We start from the raw sequence: 22,805 nt of genomic DNA, 5'->3' as shown, positions 1-22,805 counted from the left end.
ACCAGTGATAGGAGGAGGGAGGGAAACTGACCAATGAGATGTCAAGGCGGGGCCACCGTGTCGGAGAAAGAAAGAAAGAAGCCTTTCGGCTCGACCGTCGTCGCCATCTTTGACACGTTCAAGCCAGCGAGATCGTCGCGCGTTCCTTTTCAAAATCATATTCGTGCCATTTGAAAAACCTATTCGATGTCTCGGTTTCATAATAACCGCGGCGGCATGGGGATGAATAGTTTTCAGCCTCGACGAGGTGGTGGAGTCGGCGGTCCCATGCGGGGTAGCCTAATGGGGAGCCCCAATTTCCGAAATCACCCTTTTCAGAACCAGAATCGCCGCGGAGGAAACAACAACAACTACAACAGGGGGCAGCAGGCGAGTCCTCAGAAGCCGCAAAACAGCCAGGCCTTGGGCATCATCCCGCCGCCGACCCCGGGGCCGGCCCTCACGATGAAAGGCCCGATGGACAAACAGCAGGAGCAAGACAAGCCCGAAACCCCCGCGACGGACAACAAGGTTCAGCCCAAGCAAGAGATCGCACCGGCCCAGACCAAACCGGCCGACAAGACTCCGCAGCTCAAGTCGCCGACTGGAAATGCCCACGTAACGCCGCAACCGCAAAGTCCGTCGACGCTTATGAGTCCCAAGGCGGCGGCGGCGGCGGCGCCGCTGCAGCAGGACCAGAAGCTAGGCCCGCAACCGAACCAACAGAACCAGAAGACAGGACAGCAGAGTCAGCAGCGCGGAGGCCAGCCGCAAAATCACCAGAACCAGCGGGGAGGCCAACCGCAAAATCCGCAGCACAACCAAAGAGGAGGAGGCCAACACCACCAGAACCAGAGGGCGGCCATGCACCACCAGAACCAGAGGGCGGCCATGCACCACCAGAACCAGAGGATGGGCCCGCAGCAAAACCAACAGAATCAAAGGCCGGGTCTCAAGACGGGGCCTCAGATGACGAAGTTCGCTCCGAAGCCGGAACAAGGGCCGCCGGAGCAGCTGGAGGTCCCGGGCACGAGTTCGGACGAGAGTCAAGCCAAGGTTTGGTTTTTTTTTTTTTGGACCTCCGCTCACATTTAACACAATTTCGCGTCTTTCTTTCTTTTCTTGTTTTTAACTCATTTAGCTTAAACATGATCGGAAAGCGCTTTCGTCGTTGTTCCGAAACGTGTTAAATTTGCTTCACTGAGCACCCCGACCGGGCGGTGCTGTAAAGGGCTCATTCCAGACTACGTTTCTCCCCCCCCTTTTGTCTCTCGTGTCGAGCAAGCCTCCTGCACCGGGCATTAAAATCAAACGCACCCAGCTACGTGCCATCGTTTTCCGCCATCTTGTGTTGGGGAAAAAAAAAAATCTTCCTAAACTTATGTAATCGCTTGTTTTTATTATTATTATTTTTTTTAAATTAAGATAAAGTTTGTCGTTATACATTTTTTTGTTCGTTTTTCTGTTGTAACCGTGTCAGAATTAGGAGTAGTCAAGTCCTTTTGCGGGCAATAGGCGAAAAATAAACTGTCGAACGTTAGCTCAAAGAGTCGTAAAAATGGCGGCCGAGGAAAATTCGTCATCTTCTATTCAGTTCGAAGCGTCCACACTCGCCCGATTAACGCCGCCTTATTGTTTTTGGACTTTTAACAGGAGTTTAAGGCGTCCCTGTCCATGTTGCTAAAACCCGGCGAGAAAACGTACACGCAACGATGCCGCCTGTTTATCGGCAACCTCCCCAGTGACATGACCGAGGAGCATTTCAGGAAGATTTTCGCCAAGTACGGAGAGCCCAGTGAGGTCTTCATCAACAAAGGGAAAGGCTTCGGCTTCATCCGACTGGTAAGAACGGACGGGACTGTCGCAAGTATTAATGTTTGTCTCCCCCCCCCCCCCCCACCCGTTGAAATATTTGAATGCGTTTGTCACAGGAGTCTCGTGCGCTCGCGGAGATAGCGAAAGCCGAGCTGGACGACCTCCCCATGAAGGGCAGAAGCCTCCGCGTCCGCTTCGCCACCCACTCGGCGGCTCTTTCCGTCAAGAACCTGTCACCTTTCGTGTCCAACGAGCTGCTGGAGGAGGCCTTCTCCCAGTTCGGCATGGTCGAGCGGGCCGTGGTCATTGTCGACGACCGCGGGCGCTCCACCGGAAAGGGCATCGTCGAGTTTGCCTCCAAACCTGCCGCCAGGAAGGCTTTGGACCGGTGCAATGAGGGCGTCTTTCTGCTCACCTCGTAAGTTGAATCTCTCCGTTTCTGGACTGCAGATGGTATCCATTTTTTTTTTTTTTTTAATTTTTATTTTTGTTTTATTATGAACAGTTTCTGAACTCTATTTTTACACTTTAAGATGATTTTGCCTTTGGAAGAATGAAAAGGGAACCTACCTGTTTTTTTTGTGGCAGGTCACCGAGGCCTGTAGTTGTGGAGCCTCTTGAGCAGTGTGACAATGAAGACGGTCTTCCCGAGAAGTTGGCACAGAAGAACCCCAGATACCAAGCGTAAGCACGTCACAGTCGTAATCTTCTTCTTTTTGTGCGGTTTCAAATCACGTTTTCCGTCCTTTGGCCGTTCTCTCGCCAGAGAACGAGAGGAGCCCCCGCGCTTTGCCCGCCCCGGCACCTTTGAGTACGAGTACTCCAAGCGCTGGAAGTCGCTGGACGAGATGGAGAAGCAGCAGAGGCAGCAGGTGGAGAAAAACATGCAAGAAGCCCGCGAGAAGCTCGAGAGCGAGATGGAGGATGCCTACCACGAGCACCAGGCCAACATGCTCCGCCAGGGTGAGACCGTCGAGCTTTGGCCGTGTCCCACGTGCGCCCGTGGCTTTCCGCTGCGGCTGAAGTTCACGTCCCTTTGCAGATTTGCTGAGACGACAGGAAGAACTGCGGCGCATGGAAGAGCTGCACAGTCAAGAGATGCAAAAGAGGAAGGAGATGCAGTTGAGGTACTGACCTTCCCTCGTTTTTGGGCCGTGCGCGCCTGCTTCTCAGCTCATGCTGGGGGGGGGGGCGGCAACGTGTCTTTGTTGGCAGACAAGAGGAGGAGCGTCGCAGGCGAGAAGAGGAGATGCTTCGCAAGCGAGAGATGGAGGAACAGATGCGTCGCCAGCGCGAGGAGAACTACAGGATGGGCAATTACATGGATGTGAGTTCCACGCTCTGCAAACTGAGACGACGGAAACACCAGTCGGAATGCGTTGTCATGCTCTTGAATTGTTTTTGCAGAGGGAGAGAGAAATGAGAATGAGTTCGAGCGGTGCGTTGGCCATGGGAGGTGGGTTCTCTTTCTCCTCTCTTCATGTTAGGATACGCTCTGTGCCCATTAAGAATCTCAATCTGATTTATTGGTCAGGTGCGAAAACCCCCCACAAAGAAAATTTTTCTCCGGCAGTCGGTGCGACATTCAGAACAAAGAACCAAGAACAAGAGACGCCTGCAAGATGTAAAATTGATACAAAAAAAGCACATTGACAATTATGTAAAGGGAGCAGTTTAAAGTGAAGAATTGTACAGTCTACAAAATAAAAAAAAAAATGGCTATTAGCGTCACCTTAGGCCCGCATTGCATCATGTGACGTACGCGTTTCCCCCGCCGAGCTTGCCGCAGACGCGTCGCAAAAAAAGTTGCAACGTGAGGAAAGCTGTGGAGCTCATCTCTCGGGATTGGCTGGTTTTAGTCACATGCTCGCCATTCCCCCCGCCTCCACCACCACCACCACCACCTTCTTGATTGATTTTTGCTGCCATAATGAAAGGAATCTGGTCATTTCGGCCCGTTTTGTCAAGCCGTTTCTTCCTCGTTATTTTGAGAATACCTGGTGCAGAACCTGAGTTTACCTTTTGCCCACAAATGTTACTGGTGACTCGTGTAAAATCAGTTTTATCTCCTTATTAATCAGTTTGTAAAAGTATTTGACGGCTGCAGCCACAAGGTCCAGTCCGTTTGTGTTTGACCTTTTGGTCGTCCCGTTTATTAGATATGTCCTTTGGCGCCGTTACCCAGAACTTCTCCATGAGCGGGATGGGATTTGAGGGGCAGCAGGCAATGGGAGCGTCTCCGGGAAGCCAGATGAGCAACGACATGGTAATGTATCCTCTTTTCCACCAGATGGTTCCTTGGTGTCCTGTCTTGTCTTGCGTTTTCCCCGGTGGCAGATGACTTGGAGCGCATTACCTTTTGTAAAACATTGGCTGGGCTGGGCTGGGCTGGGCTGGGTTGGGCTGGGGTCGGGGTCATAGACATGACGTCCGCACTTGCTGCTTATCGAGCATATATTTGTTACATTATTCACTCATTTAAATGATTACAATTGGCAAGCCAGTACCCCCCCCCCCCCGCCCCCTAGTTTGGTTCTCAGTGGTTGGACTTCAAGCTGACGGCCTGCACTAAAATCTTTTAACTTCTCTGTCGTCTGACAGACGTTGTGCTGTGGATGGCTACTGCAAGCCCTGTCTCTTGGTTGGGAGCTGGACAGGCACCAGTGTTTTTGGAGTTGGTTTTAATTGTTCAGTCTTGCACTTTTGTGCGAGCACATTGAATCCTAATCCTCATGAAAAGAAATCCAGTGGACCTCTTTGTGTTTTTGTGCAACGAATTTACTACTCTGACGCAAGTAGACATTTTATTTCACCCTCACCCTCCTGACCAACTGAATTGTTTTGTTTTAGTGCAGGCTGGCGGCCAAACCACAAACAAAGACGTTACTTGGGCTAATTTCCTCTTGGGGGGGGGGGCAGGCACAGCCTTGTGACTCAAGCGTGAAGGTGTTTTTACTTCAGGAGGAGGACGCACAATCTTATTCTCCTGGCTTGTTTGTATTGCAAGTGACATAAATATGCTGGAGAATATTTGTAGTCTCCAACTCTGGCATGATATTCTCCCCGTGAATGAAGTGCATTTTCATACGGAACGTGGCGACCTGATGCAAAATACGGTTGTGATATGAGTACGTTAAGGTGCTTCGGCACTTTTATGACTTCTTAGGCCTTCTCCTGTGAATAATTGAGTAATCTCCAGTGCTCGGTATAAATATGTAATGCCTCATTTGAAAAGTCATTTTTGCCAACTTCTTACTCAGTACAATAATAATTTTGATGATTATTCATCTGAGCATTTTTTTCAAAACTTATACAGTGGTGGCCTGAGATGGAAGAAATGAGTTTTTCAGATGTGAGATTGAGTCGTCGTATGGTCGTTTTCCTTTGGGATGCAAAAGAAATCGACTCAGCTGCAAGATGGAATAATTTTTTTGCCACAAGTTGAAATTTGCTGTCAAACTTGACAAAACGCCATAGACGGAGCATCAAATTGCACGTCTTGGCATTGTAAACCTTTTAGCAACTACGATTCAAACAAATGTGCAACAACTCATGTAGCCATAATATAAATAATAATATAAAACCGCTGAGAAGTTCTCGCATCCTCTCCATGTATATTCGTATCGCTGCGATATACTGACCCCAGTTAGATGTTGGCCGTGCACCAGAAGAAGAAGCACAATGTCCATTGAATTGAAGCCAAAAAAAAAAAAAAAGGTGCAGCAGAATTATTTATTTTTTAATACACAAGATTATAAAGAGCTACTTTGCTAATTATAAATAACAAAGAAAAAAAAGTTTTTCAGTTGACTGGATCGGATTATTGGTCTTTCCATTCATTTCAATGGGTAAAGATGATTTCATGGTTTTGAGTTACAAGCCTGGGCAATGAAGCAATTAAACTCGTATCTCAAGGCACCACTGTATTAGATGACAAAAAAAAAAAAAAAAAAACTAGAGACCTCTAACTGGAATACTTTTCCACAGTGTTAAATGAACGTGAATCCAAATATTTTGAGTCAATGGCCTACATTTGTGGGAGCGTTTTGTCGTATACTCGGGCTGCAACTGACCATCATTTTAATTATCCATTGAACTGTTGCTTATTTTTCAGATTAATTGATGAATTGGATATTTAAAAGATGTTAAAATGTGAACTTTATCGAATGTGCACAAATCTTTGCTGTTTGAATATCGCACTTCTCTCAAAGAACCACAAAATATAATAAAAAAAAAACCATTGAGGTCGAACGGCTTTACATTAGGCTACGGCCCAAACACGCGTATGCTATCCAATATCTATTTACAAGTGTGTACATATTCATTTTGTCATTGTTGTTAATGCAGTGTCTGTGTCCTCAAGTCTCTGCTGTTTTACGGGCCCGTAACCTTACCGATGGTGGACCAATTCTATTGGATTCTAGCAGCAAAATTAACGTGCTTGACCCCTTATGTGCTCTGAAAAGTAGAACATGTCATGTAAGGGGGGGGACAACACCCACCCAAATTCATACAACATAATTGGTATTGATTGGGTTAGATATCCAAATATGTTGGTCAGGCTCTGACAGAACCCCCCCGTCGTGTGCTCACACGTCATAATTGCGCAATGAGGCAAATCGATCGTGACACCCCGATGTAACCGACGTTGATTTTTTTTTTTTTTTTTTTTTTTTTTTCTTCCTTCCCCTCCCCTGGATGAATTGTTGCAGCCCTGCAGTATACCATAGAAAATAACAACTCTAAAAGTTGTTGCATTGTGCCTCTTGTCCAGGCTGTATAAGTTGAAGCTGTTTTAGCATGTCGACAAAAAATTGTTTGCACCCGTTGTAAATTTGTCAGGAAACGAGCACTTTTTTTTTTTTTTTTTTTCCCATTTGTCACATGTTTGGTTCTGTTACAAAGTTGTTTTTTCTCCATACATTTTATAAATGTAGGACCCTATGAAATCTGGCTTTGTTTACACAAATTCATTTTCAAGTTAAATGACGGCAGCCCATAATTGCAGCCGTTCATTAAAGACTCCTGTAAAGTGAATTCTGAGATTAGTATCAAAATTCATTATGTTTAAAAGTCATTTGTGAAACTGAGCAATGACTGTGAAGATGGTGGATCTGTCTTCTGACTTTTATGAATTGATATTTGTAGGGGAGGCGGGTCCATTGACACGTAAGGCTCCTGCACGAGTGGCCCCTCCCCCTTGATATCGGCGCATAGTCATCTGGTGTGATGTGTAGTAAGCTTGCGAGCTATGCGCTGAGGTGGAGGAAAAACCACAAAGGCCATCTTGATAGTCTGGCCTCTGGATTGAGGCTGGCAAAGGGCGGCGCTTTGCCACACGTGGGGGGGGTCAAATTAAGTCTAGTCTGGCTTGACTTGACTTTTTTGTGGGAGCTGTAGAGCGCTTCATTCCCGCTTGTAGTCACGTGTGTTAGCGTTAGCAAAAGAAAATACTCGGTGGTAGAATCCATTTTTCCAGGTTGTTGAAGAGAAAATTGACAGAGAGTTAAGTGAGCGTCACTTGTTTTTTTTTTTTTTTTTTTTGCATTGCAGTCGATGAACACGTCCACTGCGTTTAATATTGCAGCTAATTGTGGCATTGACGAGTTTGAAGCAACATTTTCAACTTTTTGGCTCGTTCAAATTTAGAATTTTCTTTTCACTTTACAGGGACCTTTAAGAACATTGTGTTAAATACCCAACAACTTTTTGCTGATTTCCTTTTTCAATTTTAGGCGAATTTTTTTTTTTTTTTTTTTTAAATTATTATTATTATTTTAGACAAACTTCACAGACTGCACGAGTCTCGAGCGATATTACCGGCTTTTTTGGAAAGCTTTTGCTAGTGGCGAAAGCCACATTTTGGACGTTGTATCGCACTTTTAATGTAGCTGCTTTTTAGTTTTTGCTCATTTTGCGTTCAATCGGGCCTGCGCGGGTTTCATGGGGCCCTACCGTAGTGGATGTGACAAAGCAAGCTCGCCGTGCAGCGGCGAGGCCGCGAGGGAGCCACTGAACTAACGAAAGCATTACCCTCTCTTCCTTTTCCGTATGTAACCTGCGGCACCTGGGACCTTCATATTGGAACGGATGTGTGGCCTGCTGCTTTTGTTGATCTTAAATCCTCGAAACATACATGCATTCATATCCACACACACGTGCCTCCACATGGACATGAACTGTGCTTGCGCACTGCCCCCACCACCCATCCCCCTCTCTTGCCCTTCCACAGCGCAACGAGCGCTTCGCTCAGGGCGGCCCCCGAGGAATGGGTCCTGGTAACGGCTCTTACGGCCGGGTCCGCGAAGAGTTTGACGGTCCCGCTAAGAAAGCTCGTTTTTAAAGGCTCTCCCGTGACGCATTTGTACAGATTCTCCTAAAATCCCAGCTGTGACGGCTCACTTTGTATTTAAGTTTCAAATGTTCCAGCATTTTATTCTGACACTTCATTTTATGAGCAGTCAGTGTACTCTTTTTATTTTGTACTGTCCTTAGTTTGAGGAGCTTAGGTTTCCCGTGAGCTGTATTTGATCCCTGTGTAATTCTTTTCGAGATTGTACCGTCGTGGTCGGTCGTAAATTGTGCTTTTTCTGATTCTCAATCCTTCGTGGCTTTGTTTGTGCCATTCAATTCAAAAGCATGTTACAATAAAGAAAAATGGGTTCAATTTGGCCAAACCTAATATTTATTATTCTTTCATTGTTCATGAGCAACCAAGCAGCAGTTGGTTGTCGTCAAAAATAACTCGTTAGGTTCTGCCTGCAAATATTAATCCTTCATCTCGCTCACGTCATTCTCAGGTTATTGAATCGTTCCCAACTGGTAGTCTGAGGCATTTTTTTTTTTTTTTTTTTAAATTATTATTATTATTTTAGACAAACTTCACAGACTGCACGAGTCTCGAGCGATATTACCGGCTTTTTTGGAAAGCTTTTGCTAGTGGCGAAAGCCACATTTTGGACGTTGTATCGCACTTTTAATGTAGCTGCTTTTTAGTTTTTGCTCATTTTGCGTTCAATCGGGCCTGCGCGGGTTTCATGGGGCCCTACCGTAGTGGATGTGACAAAGCAAGCTCGCCGTGCAGCGGCGAGGCCGCGAGGGAGCCACTGAACTAACGAAAGCATTACCCTCTCTTCCTTTTCCGTATGTAACCTGCGGCACCTGGGACCTTCATATTGGAACGGATGTGTGGCCTGCTGCTTTTGTTGATCTTAAATCCTCGAAACATACATGCATTCATATGCACACACACGTGCCTCCACATGGACATGAACTGTGCTTGCGCACTGCCCCCACCACCCATCCCCCTCTCTTGCCCTTCCACAGCGCAACGAGCGCTTCGCTCAGGGCGGCCCCCGAGGAATGGGTCCTGGTAACGGCTCTTACGGCCGGGTCCGCGAAGAGTTTGACGGTCCCGCTAAGAAAGCTCGTTTTTAAAGGCTCTCCCGTGACGCATTTGTACAGATTCTCCTAAAATCCCAGCTGTGACGGCTCACTTTGTATTTAAGTTTCAAATGTTCCAGCATTTTATTCTGACACTTCATTTTATGAGCAGTCAGTGTACTCTTTTTATTTTGTACTGTCCTTAGTTTGAGGAGCTTAGGTTTCCCGTGAGCTGTATTTGATCCCTGTGTAATTCTTTTCGAGATTGTACCGTCGTGGTCGGTCGTAAATTGTGCTTTTTCTGATTCTCAATCCTTCGTGGCTTTGTTTGTGCCATTCAATTCAAAAGCATGTTACAATAAAGAAAAATGGGTTCAATTTGGCCAAACCTAATATTTATTATTCTTTCATTGTTCATGAGCAACCAAGCAGCAGTTGGTTGTCGTCAAAAATAACTCGTTAGGTTCTGCCTGCAAATATTAATCCTTCATCTCGCTCACGTCATTCTCAGGTTATTGAATCGTTCCCAACTGGTAGTCTGAGGCATTTTTTTTTTTTTTTTTTTAAATCCTGTTAGGACAAACTAGCCTGTTTTTTGTCTGTCGTAAAGTTCCACCTTGCTAATTTTATTTAGTGCTCCAGTGCATTACTCATAAACCAGTGAGCCTACTATCCGATCTTTCTGGAGGAAGGCTAGTCAAAGATATTTTGCCTTGCTCCTATAATCTACAGTATCTCTCAGATGAGTTTTTCCTCTCTTGGTTCCTATATTGAGAGTAATCATTTAGTTAGGGTGGGAAGATGCCGTCCTTTTCCGGCTCACTTTGACTAATAAAATCGGAGAACTTAAAAATGCCGGTTTAGGGTTGGGTTGAGTAGAGTAGGCTTGGCTGCTCCCTTTGCACGCCGGGGGTCCACGTCGCCTTCTGTCAAACAAAGAAGGCCGTTCAGCCACTGCTGGGCTCTGAGCGCTAAACGTCTCTCCGACAACGTAACGTGGTAGTGCTCTCACCTTTTTATACCGTTCCATTTATTCTTGATCCCTCGACTTGTTCTCATGACTGGACAAAAACATTCAGCATGCCACATAATGCTGGAGCATACTTTTAAAATGGAACTAAGACACAAAATTTCTCAAGTATCGTGCCAAGAGATGCGTAACGTCCACCGAGAGGTCGGTCTGTAGTTTGGGTCCGGCGACAGTAAGCGTCCCACGCCTCGTATACCCCCACGAGCAGCTGACCGGAGGCGCCGGCCGGGCAGGAGTGTAGGAATGGAGCAGCTCAGAGAAGGAGGTAAGACAGTGGAGATTTTTAACATCAAAAAGCAGTATATTAAAATGAATGCTAAAGAACACAGGCAGCAGGTGGGCAAAAGCGTTTCATGCCGTGTTCCGTATTAAGAGGTGAGCGCCAGCCAAACGTCCACCGGCTGTAGTCTTAATTCCTGACAAGTCAGGAATTCACCCAATCGCCGTAGTACCGATGGGAAGATTCCCATCACGACGCGACGTGACCCGATTCAAAAGTGAGACGTTCAGGCCCGGCTGGAGCGGTACTGTTGTACAACACTTGGGCACGTAATAACAGAGTCATTAAAACATAAATTGATGTGCGCTGTCTTACTTGGCAGTACTGCAAACTTATTGTCTCCTTGTCAAATTTGGAAGCCCTTATTCAAGATACACACACGAGCGAGCAAACCTTACCGCTCGGACAAACGTCGTATTTTTAATGCTTCCCATCTTACCGGTCATCCCTTTTAAGAGGAGATTCCAAATACACGATTCAGTTTGGTGCGCACCACACCCAAGACGAGATCACATAGACGGAAGTGCGCAGTTTGCGAAGCACCACTTGAGGCGGTCCAAGGGCCACTCGGCACTTCCGAGACCGCAGATTAGCGCCGAAGAACTCGTTGGCACTTTTCCGCTTTGCTCTGAAGTGGACTCAAACCGTGGCCCTCCGGTTCCAAGGACCGAGTCCTTTCTCAAAGATGCGCTAATGTCGCCTCGTAGTGGACTTGCAAGCTTTGTGGGAAAAAGTGCCCGTGTGCCCTTTTCAGAATATTCATCAGTTTTTCAGATTTGCTTATTTTCACTGGCTGAATTGCAAAAGACAAGAAGACTTTCTCCAGAGGAAGATGCAGTCGCAAATGTTGTCTTGGTTGCTTCATCGGAAGATTGCGTTTAAAAAAAAAAACAAAAAAAAAAAACTTGGAAGTTCTTCTACTCCTGCTCAGGGCATTTGTTCTACATTTCTTTTTACTTCATCTTGGTACAGTTACATTTCTTGACAACTGGAGGTATTTAAAAGGTAACATTCTTAGGGGGTCTGTTGCAGTACAGCCTCTGACCAGTACTACTAATTAGACCCGCGTTTCTATTTGTTGATGATCTGTATTTCTGTAACAATTAGACCGGAAACCTGAATCTGTAAGATATTTTTTTTTTTTTTTTTTTTTTAAATCTGAATTGATCTTTCTCTCTACATATATACATGTTATCTGGACTGCAAGATAATCCTAGCGGGGATTGATGCATCTTTCCTCATCTCCCCAAAATAAAAAGTCTGTTTCGAGTCCTTGTGGGTCTGTCAGCCTGTGAAGATGCTCCCTAGAAACGACCAGTCGTTGATTAGCTCCACCAGGTACACGCAGGGTACGACTGCGCCTCATCTCATTGGCTTAAGAAAGTCAAAGCGAGTGCCCTTGGGGGGGGGGGGGGGGCGGAGCTTGTCATCGGACGAGCGACAAAGCGTCGCGTGTCGACCGGACGGACGCCACGTCGGACATTCCGGGATTGGTTGTTCCACCGTGGCTTTTGTCCGTGTAACCCTTTCCAAAGGTAAAAGACCCTCCCGCTGACGTACTCGTAGCGCCGTCCGTCGCGGCTGCCTTCATCTCCAAAGCTCATCCATTCAAAATGTACATGAGATATTTGTCCATTCCCCCATTTGAATGTTCTTTCGGGTGGCGACTGCTGGGCAGTTGCCTTCCTCAAATTAGTTTTCTCCTTTGTGGGGTGGGCGATTGATTCCCTAACTGGTGCCCATCTCGGACGTCTTGAGTTCTTTCTTCAATTGGCCACCTTTGAAATCCTTTCCATCCCAGTATGGTCCATGGCCGGGATTCGGTAACAAAGGAGAGGAACACTACACGTATATTTGCTGTCACAAGTCTCACACCCAGTTAATTACCGTTGTGCTTTAGCCGCTGGTTATCATGTAGTATATTCTGCAATGTTGCTTTGATGTGCTTTTTACATTCTCTTAACAGGTTTTGGACTGTGGAGGAAATTGAGGCTGTGTAGTGCTTTATTTAGCAAAGCTATTAAACCTCAAGCGAGATGCGATGGTAACTTTTGTCAGGCTGCATCTGGCTTTGAAGTCTATGTAGCGCCAATGGAAACTTGGTAGGTAACTTGCATGACAAATTTGATGTTAACGTCTTTTTTGAACACGCAAGATTGTGTTTGGAGTACCGTCTTGTATTCCCCCCCCCCACACACACACACACCCCCCCCCCCCAGGCTCCAAAGGCTAGACAATATCCTAATAAACAATTGGTCTGCTAAAAGATGGCAATTCACGTTTGTAGACCATAAGAGAGGTTTCCCCTGCGGCAGCCTAGTAGCGGTGTACCGTTCCAAAACCCCAATGAGACCAGGTAAAATGCTAGCAAGCGTCCGATCCGCTCAAAGACCACAACTTGAGTGGAAAAAAAACCAAACTAGTAAAACTAACTGAGAAAACGAAGAATTAAACTCTTGGGCTTGTGGTTGGTTTTCATATTGCACTTTAAGTGTTTGGGGAACATTTTATTTCATCATAGTGGTAGTAATTGCTTCTTTCACTCTCTCAAATCTTTACTTTTACTTCAGTCACTCACATTTGAAAAACGTACGGCTGTGGTCAGTCATGCCCGCAGATATAAAGTGGCGGGTGTGATTTAAGGGTGGAATGTCAAGACCTTAAAATAACATACGGAGTTGTTAGACCAGAGTATGTAGTTGTTACCTGATACCATAATCATAATTTATTGACACTGGACAGACTGAGACAGACATTTTTAAAGAGGTCAATCGACATTTAATCTCAAGTATTGGTATAATCAAATCATTTTATTTCATCATGACCTATTGTTATAATCGAGCGTAATTTATGGCGCTATCTATTTTCAAGCCATTGATGAAAGCTAGCAGTCGATGATGTAGAGCTTCCTAAAGCATGGAGAGGGCGGGGGGGGGGGGATGAACGTTCATATTTAGATATATGCACATACAAGTCTGTTAGAATTTCGATCAAGCCCATTTGAGTCAGATACTTGAACTTTACCTGCGTTATATCCCAGAAACGTTTTCAGTATAGCTGAATTTCCTTTGACGTGACTTTGGACGTACATGCGCTCCTCGCAGTACGTGAAGCAGCTCGCCACATGCGCTTTTGGCATCACTTCGGAACACGCTCGGTACGGTTAACTTGAATTTCCTGTTTCCGGGTGAATTTTAGGATCAGGCTTGTTCTGTTACCAACGTTTATGAACTAAACGCGTAAATTCATGTCAGGACTACACAAAATAAGCGACGTCTTGTAACAAATTATACGTGCGCTCGTCAAATGTGAGTGACTGCTTTACGAGCTACTCAATTCTTCAACTTTATTCTACTACAATGGTACCTCGACTTACTTTGAAATTTACAGGCAGCTCCTTGGGGCTGTCAGTCAGCGATTCTACCAAAGTGGTAATGTTGTTGCTTCAATCTGTTTCCACTTGTAGTAAAACCAACAAAGAATTAAACTTTGTATTCAACCCAGCAACTCTCAACTTTTTCTGACGGAAGTCTGCTAGCTTAATGCTAACACATTGCAAAAGTTCATAAAACTAGCGTCGGTGTCCCTTTTAAACAGACATTTGAACACTATAACAGTACTCGCATGCATCTATTCTTTATCCTCTGCGAGGAATCGCTTGCTTCTTCGTGGCCTCGTCACGGACCCCTGAAGCAGACCGTGAACGCATTTGAATTAAGATTCCTCTCCTGACTGTGTTCCAAGATGACAGTCGAGTAGAGTGCGCTGAAACGCTTGAATGGCATTTGCTCACTTGGCGGTCACCGAATTCAGTCGGTAAGTCGAGGCACCACTGCATTATAGTGACCATACGAGAGACCAGCTCCTTCACACACACAAATAAATACTACTTGCGTTTTTGCTCATGTAAGTTTTCTGACTGGGATGAAAAGTGAAGAAAAGACCCACTATCAAGTGTCGTAGCCGGGATTCTTAAAGTGCTCACGTAGAAGTTGCATAATGTAAGGAAGTCTATAACCCTGGTATACATTTTTGGATTCTATTATCATCCACTTGTCTTTAGAGAATAGCACTTGAGCCAAGTATGTATTTAAAAAAAAAAAAAAAAAAGATGCATGTTCTTTTTGGTGTACAGTTTGCTCTTTTTAACAGGTTTGTCCATCTTAAAGGTGAGAGCGAGAAATTAATCTGTGCCGACTACCGATGAACCAATGATTTCAAAAGAAACCCCCCCCAAAACCGTGCGGTAGTTTGTCTGTAGTGCTTGTTGGACTGTTGTGGATGATGAAAAGGTATGACGCAATCTCATTCTCTTTGTCGGGAATTTGATGCTTCGATTGCAAGCAAGTACCAGCAGCGATGTTGTCATGTCATATGTGCGTTAAAGCAAGTTTGCGTTGACCTTCTTCTTCTGTAGGCCACTTTCTACACTCGCAACCCACTGAATGGAAAGTGGAAACTCCCGAGTAAACGCTTGGGATGTTTGGGATTCCAGGCAGCCTAGCGTTTGTCCAGGTTTGGAAGAAAATGCCAATTCAAAATGATCTCCGGGATTAAATGGGGAAAATCAATTCATGTGAGCGTCACTTTTTACGTTGACCCTTTTAACGGTGTTGTACAATAAAAGCGAGACGGTATCATAAACCAGCGCTCATACCACCACCACCACGACGGCAAAAAAAAAAAAAATATGAGCAACGTAAAGACTAATTGTCAAGACGTAAAAAAAATTTGTACTGGGCATAAAAGACACGTGAAGTCTTTGGTCTGCCCAAGTCAGACGGTCCGAGTCGTTACGAAGTGGATGATTATGACAATTCATAATGCCGTTTGCTTTCCTCACAGCTTGTCTGTCGTACACGGACAGGAGCCCGGCCTGCCGACTTCCTGAAGTTTTAACACGAGGATAGAACCGATCTGTAAAAGCGGGTCGTCATCTCAGAAGAAACTTGGGAAAGTTGTCATGTTCCCCGAAAAGTAGCACGCTTTGAATCTGGAGGTTCCAAAGGGCCCCCGCAATAGACGTCTGAAAATCACCGGTCACGTCTTTGGCTTTTGACCCGGTCAACACCGGAGGACTCCTCGCACCAAGCGGCCCACCTGTGGAAGATTAGCGAGAGCCAGCAAACTTTTCAGGTGTGGCGCTTTGTCAGGAGGGCTGATTAGCTGCAACTTTGCCGTGACCCGCAGTTCCGAAGTCAGGAAGTTATCCCGCTGAGTCTTTCAGATCGTGTTGAATGCTCAACAACTGAGTGGCATGCGTGTTGTAATCTGGCGACGGGAGATCCTCCTGCTGTGTGCCAACTGCGGCGGATGAAGGTGCTCTTCTCACCGTGCGTGCGGTAAAATTTCAGTTCAGATCGTCTTTTCAAAAGTCTTCCTCAGCTCCAGGGCCTTTTCAGATGTGCCCACAAATTCTCTGGGGTTCAGATCAGGGCTTTGCGACGGCCTCTCCAAGACCTGGACTTTCCTATCCTCAAGTCACTTTTGAACTACTTTGGCAGTATGCTTCAGGTCATTGTCCGCGTGGAAGACCGAGACTGAGCTTCCCGGCTGATGTCTTGCGACGTTGGCTTCGTTCAAAGTTCTTACTTGTTAATGCGCTCCAATTCATGCTGCAGCAAGCAAAACCAGCCCCCCAACATGATGCTGCCACCTCCCACCAAAAGTTCAGATCTTGGAGTCTAGTCTGTCTTAGGTTTCTTTAGAAGTAATGGCTTCATTCTCTGCGATCAGCCCATGTCGGTGCAGGGCTCGTTTCACTGTAAATGACACTTCATCTGGCATCTTCACAAGGTCTTTAACTTTTGTTCTGGGATTGATTCACAAATTTTGGACGAAAACACGTTCGTCTTGGGGACCCAGAGCCCATCTCCTTCCTGAGCGCTGTGATGGCTGGACATTCCCTGGTTTGTTTGCGCATAATTGTTTGGCACCTTCAAGTATCTGGAAATTGCACCCAAGGATGAGCCAAACGTGGAGCTCCACAATGGCGGATGATTTCAAACAAGGAGAATGATTTTTAGGCGTGGCCTTGAATACATCACCAGGTGTGTCGTTAATGAACTCAGATGTTGTCAGTCAGCCTATCAGGAGCTTCCAAAACCATGGCTTCATCTTCATCAGCTTTTTGTGTACGTCAACTTTTGAAAATTGTCTCTCATCGTGATATTTAACAAAATAACATCATTTTGGTGAACAAACTGTTTGGTCTGATTAGACGTCAGACACGGATCCAAAAAAAAAAGACTTTTTTTTTTTTTTAATTTTGCACAGTGCATGCAAGCTTGTGTTCTTAGGCTGTAGGTTGTGAGCTCGCAAATGCGCCACAGCCGCCGTGATGATGTCGCACCCAATGGAGGCCGCGTCGCTGCGGTCCGGGAAAAAGTCAATTCGTTTTCATTTGGGCCCCCCCCCCCCCCCAACTTGGTTTTAGGCTAGCGTACGACAGCCTTGAAATGATTTAATTAGGGTGCAAACACGACAGCGTTACAGTTTTGCTGTGGTCGACGTCCAACAACTTGAAGTGAAAATGTGTCCAGATGTCTTTGTAGTAGTAGCAGTAGTACTTTTATTCAGTCATATCCTGCGTGGCGACAGAACTGGCACAGACGGAAGCAAAATGCTTTTTAAGGACTCCTAATTTTGACCACCTAATAAGCAACGCTTCCAAACTATTGGGGTGGGGGGTTGCTCATTATTGCTCCACTCGGGTCTTAAAACCACCCTTAAAAAAAAAAAGCAGCTTTTTTTTTTTTTTTTTTTTTTTTTTTTTTTTTTTTTTTTCCTGTAAAGTTGTGAGGTCCACTGTATCATCCAACTGTAGAAGTTTCAACATTGGGGATTTCATCCCCATGGATATATATATATATATATATATATATATTTTTTTTTTTTTTTCATTTTTTTTTTTTTTTTAATCTTTCGGGATACTGTCCGACCCTCTACTGAGATTTTGGGACCCCAGCGGTTTGTGAGCAAAGCCTACTTTCAAAATCAAATGAAGGGTAGTGGCCAAAAGGGATCCGTCCTTTCGTGATGAAGGGATTGTACGTTGATCCGGTTTCACAGTCCCATCGGCCTTTAGAGGGAAACCGTAACTGTAAAATGAATTTCATACCTTTGGGATATCAAGGAGTCCTCCGTACCTGTTGTGTCGTGTTATTAGTTTATAATAAAAAGTTTTGAATGCGGCCTTCTAGCATTTGTATCCAGTTTAAAACAAAAGTAGCCGTCTGATTTGTTGGCGACCTAAACTTTAGTCGTCATTGAGGCCGTCCACCGAGTGCGGGTGGGCGGGCCGCTTTGCTTTTGTGTGTGTGTGTGTGTCATCCAAGCTGCGTTAGCTGCAATTGGGCCCGCTTGTGAAAGACAGGCAGCCCCCAGTCGGCAGGTTACATTGCCCCCCGACCCCCCCCCACCCCGCCCCCGCCCCCCCGTGAGTAGTTCTGCGGCAGTCAGTGGACAGTAAAGCCTGGACTTGTTTGCACTGCATCCAGAGAGGTACGCGAACACGGCGCGAGCGAGCAAGGTAAGTGCTCATCCACGTTTTCCCTTCTCCCGAGATGTACAACTTGTCCCATAACTCTCTTCTGTCTTCACTCATGTCACGGTTCCACTTTGAAGGGCTTCTGGCATCACACTTCTGACCAAACGGCATATCGCAGTGCAGATCGGCAAACTTTGTTGTGTATATGAAATGATCCCGCCTGGTAGACGCTGCAGTGTGTGTGTGCGTGTGTGTGCGTGTGTGTGTGTGTGTGTGGCAAAAGGTGAATGGCAACACAAGAACCAGAGAACCATCAAGTATGCCTTTTTGAAGCTTTCCTTTTGGTGTGTGTGTGTGTGTGTGTGGGGGGGGGGGGGTTAAAGAAGCCCCCTCCTTACCGAGATCAATCGCAGTTTTACTGGGGGGGGGGGGGGGGGGTCCTTGCAGTTTGCATCTTGATGCATTTCTCAAAGAAGTTGAATGAAGCCACGTTGTTCAGCTGTAGTTCCACCAAGCAGATTTAAGTTCTTGGCCTACAATTTTTCTCTGACTAGCCTCCTCGAAGTTACGCACGCGCTTGCCTTCGGCCTCTCAACTGACGCCCGATCCGCCGCCTCCCGTCGGTACCGTGCAAATGCCGACCGGGTTTAAAGATGCAGACGTCGTCTTTTGTGCGCCGCGTGACGACGCGCAAGGAAAAAGAAAAGCCAAAACGTCTTTTCCGCTGTTGGCGAAACCATCACGGCCTCCCTTTCCTTTGAACTGAACTGCTTGGTGAAAGCTGCAATATCTGAAATAATGGACAATATCTCTAGTATGTCTTCGTTTTGTTTTTCCCCCAATTAGTACTACCACTCGCTATGGTCTGAGGCCAGGGTCAAGAGTCTTGTTTTTTTTTTTTTATAGTTTTTGATGGTTGACTTTTGGGGTGGGATTGAAGGATATTTTGAAAAGAAGCAAATCTTGAGCATACAACATCCACGTTTGTGTTGATGGGGATTTGGGAGGGTTGGTTTTTTTTTTTTTTTTTGGCTTTTCAAATTCAAGTCCACTGATGTACTTGCTTTTCTCTTCCAGTAGTCTTCGTCCAAGCCAGCGGTTCCCAACCCAGTCACAAAAGATGAAATGAGCTCGGCTGAATTGAACACAGATGCTCTCGTCTTCATTCCCCCCCAATATTGAATCTATGCCCTGGTTGGGAATCACTGGCTTCAACGCACTTGAGTGGCCACAATGTTGTCTGTGGATTGCTGTCAAGGCAAAAGTCAAACGGAGCAACTTTGAAGGGACTTTGACGCTCTTTGTGTAGCACAAGAACACGACGGCTAAATCGCGCATTTGTGAACTGCTCAGTTGTGGAGGGGGTGGCATACCTGAACCTTTGCGCCTGTATTGCAATCAATGTACTTCGGTCTCGCGCTCTCGTCGGGCCTCGTGATTGTTGCCGTGGGTTTGAAGGGGCCGCGTTGCATCCGCTCGGCCTTCCGGGCCGTCGAAACCCGTCGATCTGCACCGTGATCCGTCCCGCCGCCTCGGCCAAAAACCGTCGAGAGCTTTTTCGGGGTCCCACGAGCCGAAAACGAGTGTGATGCCAGAAGTACCTTCGCGGCCGCTGCCGGTCGCCGAACGTCCGAGCGAGGCCTGAAGAGGCCCTGGTGCCGCTTGGCGTGCTAGCGTGACCTGCAACATACTTGAGGGTCAAGGACTTTTTGGAATGCAGCGCTCAGGAGTTTGTTTGTTTTTTTTTGTTTTTGTTTTGTGTGTTTTTTTAACCCCCCACCCCCATGTATCCTTGCAGTTTGACAAGTGAACAGCAGAGGTGGGGGATTGGAGTCACAGTACCGGACTTGTCAGATTGAAGTTGAAGTTGAGCCTTTAGCTTGGCTCAAACTTTTAATTGCGGGCCGCAAGACTTTGACTTGATACTCAGGAGACTAAAAGAGGTAAAAATGAGAATGCCGACAACCTCACCGTAGAACTCGTAAGCCAAGAATAAAAGGTGGAGCTCACCAGGATCGGCAGTCAAAGACAAATTCCACTTTGTGCGGGCTACGCCTTTAAATGACAAGACGAGCCAAACTTTTTCACGGACCATTAAAAGACGTGAGGACTGCGAATTAATCCGAGTAGTGACACTGAGTACATAGGAGCTAAAGTGTGCAAAGACTGAAGGTGACTTGTGGAAGTGACTGGCGCTCATCCAGTCATCCGTGCAACTCTGCCGTGAGACCGTTTATCGTCTCCGAGACGCCACGGTCGGCGCCGTCGGGTACAACTGGCGCTACGCGGTAAGACAAAATGGCGGCGCAAGCAAACAAAGCATTTCAGTTCCTGTCGTGATAAAATTCGGATTATGGATGTTTTAGTTTTTCAAGCAGCTTGCTCGCGTGAACGTTGACATTTTTAAGACTGACTCCCACCTCTGGTGCACAGTTGCACTCGCGCGTCATTTGAGCCTCTTGTGCGTTTTCCAAGGTGCCAGCGCACACGTTCACCGATTAGCAACAATAACGTAACAGTAATCGTAGATTGAGATCAACTTTTGCGTGGAAGGATTTCTCCCTTTTTCGCTGTGTGCCGTTTGGGAGGAAATGTTGACACCTTTTAATTCTTTGCGTCTTCTCGCCCTACTTCCATACTACCGACGGGTCCCGTTTTGTCAAAACTCGACGCGGGCGCTCGTGTAGTATGTCACAGATTAAGACTTCATGTAACAGTTTTGAGCGTAATGCATGTTCCTATCATTATAACTTTGACACACGCACACAAGAGTTTAGCCGTCGCGAGTGAGCAACATCATCGTTGGCGTTTCCCTGTCAGCTTCTCACTGTTTACGTTTGTCACCACAGGAGGAGCCTTCGCCGGCTGACGGAGGGTGACCGGTCCCGCCGCCGGTCCGTTAACGGTGAGTTGCCCACACAGTACGCGCTTCGTTAAGAGCGCCACTTCATTCTAGGGAAATAATCAAAATAGATTTCAAGGAAAATGACACAAATGCGAATGATAGATACGGATCACGTAAACGCAGCACAGCGGGCCGGGTGAAATCCCCGTGCGGGGCCGTATGTGGCCCCTCGGGCCTTCCTTTGCACACCACTGGTCTTGTCTCCTCAAGCACATAAAGTGCAAGCAAACATCTTTCCTGGCAACTCTTTTACTTATTTTGGACTCCCTCGAGTCACACAGGTGCGTCTTAATAAATTGGAACTCGAAAGCTTTGTCCGCTTCTCTACTTCAACTCATAAACTTTGAATCAGTGTAAATGTATTTTATTTAGTGTCCAACGAACAAATAGCCACATTAGATCATCTCGCAAGAAGCTGCAGGTGCAATTTCCACATGGGAGTGAGCTTGAAATTGGCCTTCTCTGTCAAGTCTGTTCTTGACGGTCACTTCTCTGAAATGCAACCAAGTGCCAAAAGTTTCGGACTGATGTTGTCATGATTGTCGAAGGCTGCTTCCTGTTTTGCAGTGAACATGGCCGCCGCTGAAAGGACGCAAGGGCGACACCCCGGGGGCGGGGGCGGGGGTGCCTTGGCTGACTCTTAACCAAGACCTTCGAGTCAGTGGCGTGAGCGTCTATCTTTCAGAAAAGGGTCCATTTATTGCCCTCACTAACGTGGTTTCTTTCTCCCCCTCCCCATGCAGAGTTGCAACCCTCGGCAGGACGCCGCAGTAAAATGGCCTCCATTGATGCTCTCAAATGTGAAATAAAAGGAGTTCCACTCGAAATCGTTAGTCGTCTCCTTTCTGCGCTCGACTGTGACAAAAGCTCCCAGCGAGCAAAGCCAAGTAAGCTGCAACGTGGATCCTGCCGGAAGGCGCGTCCGTCCATCTTTCATAACGCACAAGCACCCCACGCGTCACCGTCTCTCCGCTTCGGCAGATCTCGGTATCGGAGGTTCTCCGGTCCAGGTGAACCGAAACGCCGTCTGCTATCGGAGCCGCTTATCCTCACAAGGGTCGCGGGGAGTCGCTCTCCCGGGTGTCTTCGGGCAGGAGGCGGGGAACCACTTGTCAGCCAATCGCCTTCCCCTATTAATTGGAGACTCTAAATTACGTGTTTGTGGCATTGTGTGAGGAAAGCGGCCACAGTTGTGAGCGTCGTGGTCCGACCGGTCGGCCGCCGTGAAATGAACTTGCATTAAAAAAAAACAAAAAAAAAAACGTTGATGGTTTCTTTGTTGTGTGTGTGTGAAAGTTTCTTTCTGGTGAATTATTTAGGGTTCTTTTTTTTTTTTTTTTTTTTTTTATGCTCCAACAAACCTAATTTGCATATTTTCTGAAGTCAGGAATTTTGCAAATGAAATTTTTGCTTTCAGTAATTTGTGGAGATGTTTACTCCTGGCTGGTAGCCAATCGTAATTTTTACGAAATCCAACAATGGGCTGATTTGGCACCACGTGACGTTGGCCGCCGTCCACCCCGACGTGTCTTTTTCACCTAGTCGCAATTGTGAGGCCAGCTGGAAACTGATCGATGTTGTCCTGAGGCTCCCTGTGGTGCACTGGCACAAAAGGAAGCCCCCACGGCGGAGGACTTGATGACTTTCTCGTGAAGTCGTTTCCAACGCGCCTGTTGAAAGGGTCGTTCCACATCCTTTCGCCGTCCTACCTTCTGCTGCTTCACGTGCTGTATTATTATTTTTTACATTAGTGCTAATGCTGGGACTTTAAAGTGCACTCGAGTTTCCTCCCACATCCCAAAAACATGCAACATTGATTGGACACCCCAAAAGTGTGATTGTGGGTGCGGCTGTTTGTCTCTTAAGCGCCCTGCGATTGGCTGGCGACGAGTTCGGGGTGTAGCCCACCCCGCCTCCTGCCCGT

At 46.5% G+C, this 22,805-nt stretch overlaps 1 protein-coding gene across 2 annotated transcripts; it reads left to right on the top strand.

The window, feature by feature from the left end:
• Positions 1 to 41: 41 nt before the first annotated feature.
• On the top strand, positions 42 to 21,708 carry sfpq (splicing factor proline/glutamine-rich). Of its 2 annotated transcripts, XR_009795496.1 has the most exons (12): positions 42 to 1,035; positions 1,633 to 1,821; positions 1,911 to 2,212; positions 2,383 to 2,478; positions 2,561 to 2,757; positions 2,837 to 2,921; positions 3,010 to 3,121; positions 3,202 to 3,250; positions 3,954 to 4,060; positions 20,826 to 20,881; positions 21,449 to 21,538; positions 21,625 to 21,708. XR_009795496.1 is itself a non-coding variant. In XM_061823434.1 (10 exons), the coding sequence occupies exons 1-10, from the start codon at positions 187 to 189 to the stop codon at positions 8,135 to 8,137; spliced, it is 2,097 nt and encodes a 698-aa protein (XP_061679418.1). In that variant the 5' UTR covers positions 42 to 186; the 3' UTR covers positions 8,138 to 8,465. The 2 variants fall into 2 exon arrangements, 1 of the variants encoding a protein (XP_061679418.1); XM_061823434.1 differs by lacking the exons at positions 20,826 to 20,881; positions 21,449 to 21,538; positions 21,625 to 21,708 and adding an exon at positions 8,027 to 8,465.
• The last annotated feature ends 1,097 nt before the right edge of the window (positions 21,709 to 22,805 follow it).

The sequence above is a fragment of the Syngnathoides biaculeatus genome, chromosome 1 (genome assembly GCF_019802595.1).
Source record: "Syngnathoides biaculeatus isolate LvHL_M chromosome 1, ASM1980259v1, whole genome shotgun sequence".
Lineage (NCBI taxonomy): Eukaryota > Metazoa > Chordata > Actinopteri > Syngnathiformes > Syngnathidae > Syngnathoides > Syngnathoides biaculeatus.
This window is presented reverse-complemented; position numbering and strand designations above follow the sequence as displayed.